Here is an 11,295-nt window from a genome sequence, read left to right on the forward strand (position 1 = left end):
CTAAACAAACACAAAAATATTAGCCCCCTTTCTGTTCTGATAACTGCAGATCCTTTCAACCAGGAGAAAAACAGTGAGCTAGACATCTGTACGATATCTCTAATCCTGCTCTCCATTTGGCCAACACCAAACATCTAGTTGTCTGATTGAACATTTGGATTGAGTACCTCTCCCTCCATGAGACAAAGTTTCAGTTGGTAGCATTCTCACATCTGGTTCAGAAAGTTATGGGTTCAAGCACCATGTTGGGACTTACCGTTAAGGCTGACACTCCAGTGCAGCACTAAGCAACCTCTGCAATGAGGAGGTGCTATATCCTTCAAGTCCGACATTAAAACTAAATCCCGTCTTAAAATAATTGAGAATTTTTTTGGCAGCAATGTATTCTTTGGAAATTTCAAAATTAAATTTGTGCTTGAAGCAATCTTCCTTGTCTTCACTACCCAATATTACGGTTTGTGTAAAGTTCTTCAAGAGCACTTAAAATCAATCTTGGCTTATATTTCTTTTAGAGATTTCAGACAAGTGGCTGTGGCTTGCATTTTCACCTTTCTTCCAGAAATGTATAATTACATGATGCCAAAAATATTTGATTTGGTAATGCCTTGAAAGAAATTTGGTGATGAAGCATTGTAGCATTTATGCATTCCTAACCATTACACTTTAGTTGATGGTAAAACCAAACACGGTTTCAATTTCAGCAGAAATAGCAAGGGATGTTACAAATTACAAAAGGCTGCAAAAAAATCTATTTGCACTGTGATTTCTTCAATACATCTCTACCATATTAGATTCAGCAACAATCTAAATAACCACTCAATGGGAAAGTTTTTTTTCTCTCTGATGAAAGCTATATAAACACCACTACTCACTCATCTATCAATTTTATATTAGTATATTAGCTATCAAACTACTTACGAAAGTATTTATGCCATAAAATATACAGTTTCCTTGCAAGAGTCATGTACTTCCAATTTATTATTAATGCTCCAATTTATTATTCTGGATTTTAATTTCATTTCAAAACATACTGTAGAGCAAAATCAGACAAAATTAATGCTCCCAATTGCTTTCAAGCAACCAGGAAAAAATATGTGCAGCATGTTACTTGAGGACAGCATCAGGCTTAGCTGTAACATCAAATAGCATGGTCAAATATATTTGGAGCACTCAAAACGATATCGGAGGATAAGCAGCACCTCTCAAAATATACCACAAATGTTATTAAAATCCCGTTAATAAAGAGAACCAAGACCAATATAAATATTGGGAGTTTCCCTAGAGAACCTTTTAAGGTTTGCATTTGAAGTTCTAAAGGTTGCATTTGAGGTTTCACAGGCAAGCAGCCGCCGATGTGACTACCTCTTGGAGGTTTCCGAGTTTTAACAAAGCTAAGTTCTGCACATGTATATGCTACTTATGCTCAGAGCTCTGTTAATAGGTTTAATTAGCACTCTGAGACATTATTCTAAATGAAGGGTGCAATATAAAGTTGTGATCAAATTTGAATTGGGTTGTGAAAACACTTTATGATGCAGTTTGTCTGCCAGTCTAATAGGAACATTGTACTGAATATGGTCATTTAATTGGTCTATTAAACAACTACACTACTTTATAAACTAAACAAAATATGTACTAAATTGGACAGCAACAGGTGGCAGAATGGGGAGACACTAGACAATTATCTACAGATCTGTTTTGCTTGTACATCAGACCAAGTCCTGTCACCATGTTTTTCACTTTCCACTTCACAATTACCGAATGTATATGCCCTTCCTATTTACTAGATCCACCTACAGAAGCTGGAAGCATCTTCTTGTTCAAAAGATTTCAAAAATAGAAGCAAAATCTATTTTACTTTTATCTATTCAAAAAGGGATTTTCTCCTGGTGTCCTGGCCAACAAATCCTCCAAATACAATTGGTCACTCACTCCACAGCCGTTTGTGGGACATTGCTGTGTGCAACTATCAGTTATAGTTCACCCACAAAATACGTAATCCACTTTACAGTATGTCCTGTGAAGCGCATTGAGATGTCTCAATGATGTGGTAAGGTGCTATATCAAATTCAAGAATTATTATTATTTGAATATGCAGAGCTAATCTAGGTTCATCAAATCAACCTACTGCATTAAAAATAAAAGTATTTTAGAAATATAAGGCAAACTGTATAGGTAAGCAAAGTTTCAGCTTCAATCCCACATTTATGATGAGTTAGCTAAACTCAGCCCAAGTGGAAGGGATTCACCACCTCTAGTCTCAGCAAAACAATAAAAATAAATTAAAGTTCCAGCCACTGACACCTACGTAAAGTGCAGGTATCTAGACATGTTTGACTTACTGTTATGGCTCCTACACTTGAATAGCATGCCAACACCCTCTAATAGATGAAATTAGAGTGGAGTCCTGTAGCTTAGTGATTAGAGCACTCGCTTAGTAAGCAAGGGGACCTCGGTTAGATTTCTGGCAGGGCGAAATGCTGGACAAGTTTCCTTACACCTCTGTTTACCTAGCAGTAAGGGGAACCCAGTTGTTAGTCAACTGGCAGATCGCTTTTCCGGGGGATAATAATTCCTTCAAAATAAATAAGTCATTTGGTCACTCAATTCACAGTTTGTGGGACACTGATGTGCATAATTGGCGACCGCGTTTTGCCCACAAAATATACAGTCAATTCACTTAACATAATATAAAACATAATATGTTTTTAATAATAGGCAATTCACTTTACAGTATATTGTATTGTAAATTGCCTATTATTAAAAACATTATGGTTTTTTTTGATTGGTTACTTTCCCCAATAAAGCGATTGGCCAATCAACTAACAAGCGGGTTCTTACTTACTGCTAGGTAAATCGAGGTGTGTGGAGCAAGGAAACTTGCCCAACATTTCGCCCTACCGGGAATAGAACCCAGGGCTATCGCTTGCAAGGCAAGTGCTCTAACCACTGAGCTACAGGACTCCCCATGTAATGTACAATTACCTACTAATTAGAACTTCTTGTAAATAATAGCATGAGTAATGAGAAAAATCTGCTGACAAATGAATACTATTGACAACTATGAATGCACTCCATCAGACTTGTACAGTACAAACCATGATTCTGTGTCACACAGAGCTGGTATGCATTCTGTGGTGCAATGGTATCTGCCTTTATATGCTATTATATGGAAACCTGTGTGAAAAGAGGACTCTAATGTGATAGAATATATTGATGTTTTTTAAAGTCACAGTTCTAATGGTTGTTGCACTGTGTTTCATACTGGGAATTTGGGACTCAATGTTGATTAAACAAAATTTAGTTAGTTCTCGGTCTCTAATTTCAACATGAAACACATCAGAACACTAAATACAATAATTGAAAGCCAAGGACATCAATTTAAAAGCTGGCATTGCATTGTTTTGATCTGATGAATTAATTCTACAAATGTGGAATTATATTAATTTTTGGCAAAAATCAGACCATTTGATTTAAATAATCTGATTCTTAATAATTGTAACCTTGTAATCCATGAGGAATTTCTGTAAAGCTAACACACATCATAGTGAACAAAAAGGTGGATACATTTTCAATAAGTACCAATTCCTAAAGAAATCATAAAAGTTCACTCAGGCAATACTGAATGCTTTATAGTTTTAAGATAATATATACTGTATAAAGTATTTTACCGTGAAAGAGACACACTCACCTGAGAATGGTTAGATAACAGAGCACTTATCTAAAAAAAAGTTTTAATCTTAACAAATTATGGACTGAATATTCCTATAGAGTATTTCAGGACACGTTTTTGAGCAATCACTCAGAGTCCAAAGAAAACCAGAGACAATCAAAAATTCGCACTTTACAGTATAAAGCAGCTACTTCTCAACAAAGGATCAGTAAAGGGGGGTTATACATACAGCCTCAGCGTTCCGGTTCGGAAGGGAAATTGAGCTCTGGATTCACACTCCTGTTTGCAATTCAATAGTCTTATTAAAGATACGAGGTAGGTACAGTATTGGGTTCGGTTAGTTTTTTAGTCTCGAAACGTAACTACATTCTGTGAATCTCCCTATGGTCTGTTCCAGTGGATAGAATAACATAGCAGAATCGATTTTAAGAGTTCAGGGCTTTTCTATGTTCCGGAATGTATTGTTTAATAAGCACCGTTTTCAAACTGATAGATAAGTCGATCAAAGCATTGCTATCTTCCGTGTTCATGTCTGAATTTTAATTTCTTTTTTTAAAAATAACCTAATCAAACCTTCGTAACTTAAGGCAAACGCAAAAAAACATTCCAATCGGTTCAAAGAAAGGAATAATTTATCTCACTCACGCAGGAATCCGCACTGTTGTTATCTGCCGCACATTAAAAAGACAGTAACGAAGACTAAAAAAGAGAGATTGAATAGAGCAATAAGTCTGCGTACTAATTTGACCTCATTGTGAGAAAAGGAATTAGACTTCCTATCGTACGACCACGGTTTTTCGAAATGAAAGTTGCTGAGATGTCCGTACATTGATTTCCCTAAACAATCCAACATCGACATGAAAACAAGTGGCCAATCTGGAGATGAAATCGTAAAGGGATTTTACAAAAAAAAATGCACTTACCTCACTAAGCCTTAGTGACTTCCTCGACACAAGTCAAAAGATGGGCAGAAAACAAACACGCAGACGTGCGAGGATAGCGTAGTCAGTCGGTTTAAAACCGTGTTTCTTCAGACACAGGGCTCCATCTCTCGAACGAGGAGGGTTTTTTTTTCCCCCCACAAAAGAGTTTCTCCGGATCGTGTCGCACTCTTGGGAGCACAAAAGTGATCTCTCGGTCTCTCTCTCCCTTTCTCTCTCCCTTTCTGGTCGGCGCTATGTTCCTCGCCTTGCCGTTGACGCCGTGCAAAATTCTCCCGCCGCCGCCTTAACGAGCAAACTTCTCTTCTTCCCCCCACACGAAGAACTCGCTCGGCAGCTCAGACGTTTGGAGGCGGCATCGGACCACCGCTTCGCTTCGCTTCGCTTCGCCTTTTGTTGTGGCGGCGTGTCCCGGCCCCGCGCTCCCGGTGAGAGGGCGTTTAAACCCGAGCGAGTGAGCTTTCCGAGGTTCCTTTCGATCCTTCTCCTCAATCTCCCCTCAAAATCCGGGTTGAGTTCATATCATACACTGTATATATTGTGTGTGTGTGTGTATATAAATACACACATATATATATATATATAGAACTGTGTATAAAAAGCTCCAACTCTTATCATTCAAGCGGCAATGGAGAGCCCAACCATCCCCGTCCGTGTCCAACTCCCACAACCCCAAGGCGAAGCCACCGCTCTCCCAACAACCACCACCACCACACAAACAAACAAACAAACGCACAGTTACTACTAGAAGGGGCAGAAGACCAGACCAAGTCAATAAGTTCTTGTGACAGAAACTTCGGCGCCGACGGGGGCGGCTGCGGGGTCTCTTCTCGCCCTCTTTCTCGTTTGAATTACTTTTATAAATTCCCTCCAAGGCGCCTTTTTTTTTTCGCGTGGAGATTTTTTTTTCCCTTCTCTCTCTCTCTTTCTTTCTTTCGCTTTGTCGTCTTTTTTTTTCTCCCCCCCCTCCCCTTTTCTTCTGCCTCCTCGTTGCCCGGAGCTGTGTGCAGTGCACGCTGGCTGGATGGCTGGTTAGTTGTTTGGTCGTGGGCGGGTTGGTAAAATCCGAGCGTCTCCCTCCCCCATTGCCTGCCTCCCAGAGCCACCGCTGTGGTCTTACCCCCCTCACGCTGGATACCGCGCTCGCGCCTACCCGCTCCCACACGCCCACCCGACCAACCGCCGCAGCGCGAGCGTCGCTACTGGGCTCGAGCCGCCAAACCCTCCCGCCGGAAATCCCGCCTCCCTCGCCTTTCTCTCCCCTCCCCCTCTCCCCCCCCCCCGCCTCATCCACCAGCATTTGCCGCTACCATTGGTCCCCCGCCACGCCACTCAACCAGCACCGGCACAGGCCCCGCCCACCCGCCCCCTTTCTCCCCGATCTCGCGCCCAATCGGGGGGAGGTGCGCGTCGGGTGCTGTTGGGCGTGAAGGCGGAGAGAGAGAGAGAAAAAAACGGCTTCGGGCGCGCGCCTGATTTTTTTTAAAAAAAAACCTTTCGAAATCTGAAACCTTGCAAAAACGTGCGCGTGTGTGCGTGTGCTTTTTTTTTCCGCGTTTTATTCCCAAGACCTTTCCTGACACGGTCGCCAAAGCGCTCGCCTCGGATCGGCCAAATCCCGCCCCACACCCCCCCCCCCCCTCCCCTACCCCGCGCTGCCCGACACAGGAGGACAACAATGGCTTTGACGTTGGGCTATATTTGGGCTACAAAAAAAAGTATTTCAGTCTCCAGCTGCGCCGTGGTCCCTCCCTCCCTCCCACTCCCTCATCCGGTCTTTGAAGCAGTCGAAAGGTTCCCCAACTCCGCCCTTCTTTCTCCCCCCCTCCCCCTCCCCACCACCACCACCACAGTTGGTCGGGGCTCGGTCGTACTTACTGATTGTAATCCAAAAAGAAAGTTCGCCCACCCCACCCCTCCCCACCTTTTTTGTTGCCCGTCGTGTTAAGTGGTCGGGCGACGTGAAAGCCAACGTCAACGAGCGGAATCCCCCCCCCCCGCCGCCGCCCCCCCGCCGCCGCCGAGCGGGACCCAAGAAAGATGACAATAATCGTCATCCTCGCGAAACGCAAAATGCTGCCGACGCTGGAAATCTGAAACCAACCCCCCCCCCCCCCCACGCACGCACACACGCACACGCAAAAAAAACCCACCCCCCCCCCAAAAAAAAATATACAGAAGTGGCTTCGAACCCTCCGCGGGATCCTTGTCCTTTTGCGTCGCCTGTGATCCCGGGACCGTTCGGCGCCTTTTTCTCTCCGCGTTTCCAGGTAAACCGACGCCCGCGAGCGATGTGCGGCCGCTCTCGTGTGCCGCAACGGACCCGGCGGTGGGGGGAGTCTGAACAGGGCCTTCCGATCGATTAACCGCCGGGGGCTGTCTCCCCTCCCGCGCCCCCCCCCCCCCCCTCCCCCACCACCCGGGTCTGGGTTTCCTTTTGGCGCTTCGCGGCCGGAAAGTTCTGGAAAAACGAAGGTTCCTCCGCGCGGACTTCAGAGAGAGAGACAGAGAGAGAGAGAGCGAAAGGCGCACCGCAAGAACCTGAGCTTAATAGCTGAAGCTTTTAGTCACTTTATTTATTTATAATTCTTATAATAATAATCCTTGCGTTTAGATGTGAAGCGCTTCACGGGATAAGACAGGAAGTGGAGTGACTGTGTATTTTGTGGGCGAAACGCGGCGGCCCCCACCCCACATACACACACACCCCACACACACACACACACACAGGCCATGGCCTGAGTGACCCATTTTTTTCTGGGGGAATGTTATGTGTTGGGCCACAGGACACCAGGAGAGGAAAAACTCCCTTCTTTTTTATTTCCTCTTCGAAAAGTGTAACGGGATCCTTAACAGCAGATGAAGCTGAGATGGGACCTCGGGGTCTCACAGCTCCTCCCGAAGGATGGCACCTCCGACCATGCAACACCGCCCCCGGTGCTGCATTGGAGTGTCGACTTAGACAGAGTGACCCCCAAGTCCCAACCCGGGGGCTTGAACCCACAACCTAGAGGCGGGAGTGCGGCCACTGAGCTGACGAGAGAGTTAAGAAAACCTTAAAATTCCAGTAACCTAAACCTCTGCTGCGGCAATTTATCCCAGCGCTTGGATGGGTACCCGATAATAGCCCCCTGAAAGTTCCATGTGCAAGTGGTATGTATATGTGGAACTCTCCCTCTGGTTTGGATACTCGAGCGTGATGATAAGTTTCCGACATATGCCAAGAACGTTGCAGGCCCCATCCCGCCGGGATGGGCAACACCATATGGATTTTAGTGCCTGGGTATAGGGAAAGGGGATAATCAGTTAGTGTTCTGGTGACTGCTGCTGGAGGTACACATGTTTGGAGGTTGCCAACAGGATCCAGCTTAACTTAAAATCAGAAACCCTCCTCCCTGTCATCAAATGCTTGCAGATATTCGCTGTTAAGTCTCACGCACAAATTATGAAAACACAGAATTGTTAGTTACGATCGAAAAGCAGTGCTTCTTTGGAACGATGGGTTGAAAATCCCTGTATTACATAAAAGCTATGCTTGTTTTCAAGAAAGATGGAGAATTGTTTTTCGGTAATGTCATGTCCTAAATTGAGAATGAAAATTCAGTTTTATCAAATGTTTTGGGTACAAGAAGCATTCACCTTTTTTGTTTGCACAATAACTAACGTACTAGTTGCAGTGATCTTGAATTATTTTAATCTTGTGGGATATGAATTATGTATATTTTCAATACAATTAACCTGAAACAATTCCAATTTCATTTTGAAAATGTTCTGTTGGGTATATTTCTTATTGTGCTACTTAATCAAAAGCTGTGCGAAGTCAAGAAGTCTTGCTTGTTAAGTTCTGCTGAGTAGGCCAAGTAAGAGTTGATAGATAAGGATATATATTTTATTAACTTGTATGGTTGATCAGAAATCCCTTTAAAACTCTCTGGACAACAACTTTTATTCCCTCTTTCACATTTCAAATGTAATCTACTCAATAGGTAATTTTTCGCATTGAATGGGTATTAGCTATAAAAGTCTCTGTTATATGAGATTGAATTAAGTATTAAATGTGATGTCGACAATTAAGTACCTCTCACTTCCTACTCAGAGCACATGGTTTGTGTTTATATTGTTTGTTTTGATGTTTTGATTTAGTGACTGTTGACAAGTGTTGTAAACATGCCACCACGGAAGGAATTGTCATTACGTGAGAGAGTGGATTTGATCAAGAACAGTAGGGGCAAAAGTCATAGAGAGTTAGCTGTGATCTATGGCATTGGCAGAACACAAGTTGGATCCATTCTCAAAAGGAAGGCTGAATACATGACAGCTTTTGAAGAAAATCAACGGCCTGATAGAAAACGTGTGTGTTTGAACTCTCAGTATGAGGACATTGATAAACTGACGTGGAAGTGGTTCCAGCGTGCCCGTGGCCTCAACATGCCTGTGTCTGGCCCTATGATACAGGAGATAGCACTCATCTTTGCAGCATCACTTGGCAAGCCTGCTTTCAAGGCATCAAATGGCTGGCTTGGCCGTTTCAAGTCCAGACACAACATTGGGTCTGCAATCGTGTCTGGGGAAAAGGGTGACGTTGAGCCTGCTATTGTTGGCAACTGGAAGGAGAAACTCCCAGAGATTACAGCTGGCTACGCACCCAAGGGCATCTCTAACATGGATGAATCTGGTGTTGTTTTCAGGGCTCTCCCTGACGGGAGCCTTTCAGTTTGTGATGATGACTGCACTGGTGGGAAGGAGTGTCTAATGGAGGAGTTTCTACAAGGGACCAGCGACACTGAGGAACAGGACACACAGGAGAAGGAACAGGAAGAGCAACCTAAAACTTCAAAGACCCCTCTCACTTATGCTGATGCATTGGGTATGCTGGGACAAGTGAAGGACTTTTGCCTAGATCAAGGACTAGATGTGTGGCAGGCTTTGGCTGATGCTGAGGGTCAGCTGCAGGCCAAGGCAGTGCAAGTTAAATTAGCAGCCAGACAAACAACATTGGACTCTTTCTTCAAGAAATGAACATTTTTTGTGATTTTTAACTTCTCGTGTGAACTTTGAATAATGAGACCTAAGATCTGTTTTAAATGTGACAATGCCTTTATTTTAGTGAGATTGCAAAGTATGGTTGTTGAATGTTCATCCAATGTAATCTTAAAGGTCACTATGTTCATCCTACGTAAACCTGTTTCAGTAATCTGGTCACCTCACTAAGTAGGTCACTTTTGCCTAGTCACTTGAGTGACCTGATTAGTGAGGTTCCCCTATATTTAATGCATGGTTCATATCATATACAGTAGCTTTACATTTTAGTATGTTAATTTATTTTTTATTTAATTTGTAGAAGGAGTTAACTAACTCCATTATTGCACCCATAGTAATTACATGTTTTTTTTAAACTGTTAAACCCCTTGAACAAGGTTTAGGTTAAGGAATGTGTACTATTAAAACCACAAGTATAAGATTAGTTTTAAAGTTGATCAAGTGATGGTGAACACTTAACTCTGTGACTGGTTCAGATACTTGCAGTAAATTCTGTAAATGTTGGCAGTGCCTTTTAATCTAGGCTAAACATTTTTTCAGTTGAGAGGCACCAAAACATCTCAATGTAAAAATTCTTAAATCTCACATATAAGGGCACAAGTTCAACATTAGCAAAGAGAAAGTTTAAGGTAGAAATTGAAAAATTACAGTAATTCTTTATCTAGAGGTTAATCAACAGGTGTAATTATTCCATATATTTCACTCACAACTATCTCAGTATGGTTGCTACTTCCAAACCACTTAAGAGTGAAGGTTTCAACAGATACTGTATTCAGAAAATAATGCAATATAGTATACAGCGTCAGTACATGTAGCGTCTTTCATGTTGGGAGAATGTCTCAAACCCTTCAGAATTAATTAAGTGGGGAGATTGCTGATTGGATGCAGAGTTGGTGTTTCAAGAGGAAGATAAAATTGTTCTGAGGAGGTGTTATACTTAACCCTAGCATTGAACTGAATTGGCTCTTTCACTTTCTTTTCCTGTCCTTTTTCATTTCTCTTTTGACCAGAAGCATATCTGCGTACTAGAGCTTCCTCTTTACCATACATTCCCATTGACAAATCATGTAATCGTTGTTCTGACTCACATCCTAACCTGTCAAGATATTCCTGAGATTGGGGAAGTGATTTGAGATTTTGGAACAACTGCCTCATTTAGAGGTTAGTAAATCGCACCAGTCTGCAACTAGTACATGAGCTTTTGGTTTGCAAACCTATCGGTATTATGGTTCAGGTTATTGCCTTTCATCATGAAGCCTTAAGATTCCTCCCTGCTTTGGTTGAGAGTATCCAATGCTTCAGCTCGCCATGCATGTGGACTCTAATGATCCTATTCAAATGAACAGTTTTGATTTGTTTTTCTTTCTCCCACTAAAGCTGCATGTCATTGAACTGCTATACAGTGTTATTCCTGTACTATTCTGAAGTAGGAGAAATTGTATCATTCGGCAGTTTAATAAGTTCAATGGTTAAACCAGAGCATTGCTTGAAGAGAGATCAGTATTGTGCATGACCCCTTCTCAGATAATTCCACCATGCTCTCAGTTATGCTACAAACTACTGCGCTAATAACGGTACACTGTTTTTGTAGCTGATCTTGTTGCACTGTCCTTGATGTAACACTGCTGAAAGTGTTAGCTC

General features: G+C 42.6%; 2 protein-coding genes across 3 annotated transcripts in view; one reads left to right on the forward strand and one right to left on the reverse strand.

The window, feature by feature from the left end:
• The window catches only part of dipk2ab (divergent protein kinase domain 2Ab), a 112,966-nt gene extending 107,418 nt beyond the window's left edge, over positions 1–5,548 (reverse strand). For both annotated transcript variants that reach the window (XM_007892009.2, XM_007891922.2), the window contains exon 1: positions 4,597–5,548. The gene's annotated coding sequence lies outside the window, so the exon portion shown is untranslated. The remainder of the gene's footprint in view (positions 1–4,596) is intronic.
• A 1,246-nt stretch (positions 5,549–6,794) lies between these two features.
• On the forward strand, positions 6,795–11,052 carry LOC103177750 (tigger transposable element-derived protein 4). The gene is made up of 2 exons (XM_007892068.2): positions 6,795–6,884; positions 8,758–11,052. Exon 2 carries the CDS (start codon positions 8,782–8,784, stop codon positions 9,631–9,633), a length of 852 nt encoding a protein of 283 aa, XP_007890259.1. The 5' UTR covers positions 6,795–6,884; positions 8,758–8,781; the 3' UTR covers positions 9,634–11,052.
• Positions 11,053–11,295: the final 243 nt, after the last annotated feature.

Source organism: Callorhinchus milii, unplaced genomic scaffold (genome assembly GCF_018977255.1).
Source record: "Callorhinchus milii isolate IMCB2004 unplaced genomic scaffold, IMCB_Cmil_1.0 Scaffold11, whole genome shotgun sequence".
NCBI classification, from domain to species: domain Eukaryota; kingdom Metazoa; phylum Chordata; class Chondrichthyes; order Chimaeriformes; family Callorhinchidae; genus Callorhinchus; species Callorhinchus milii.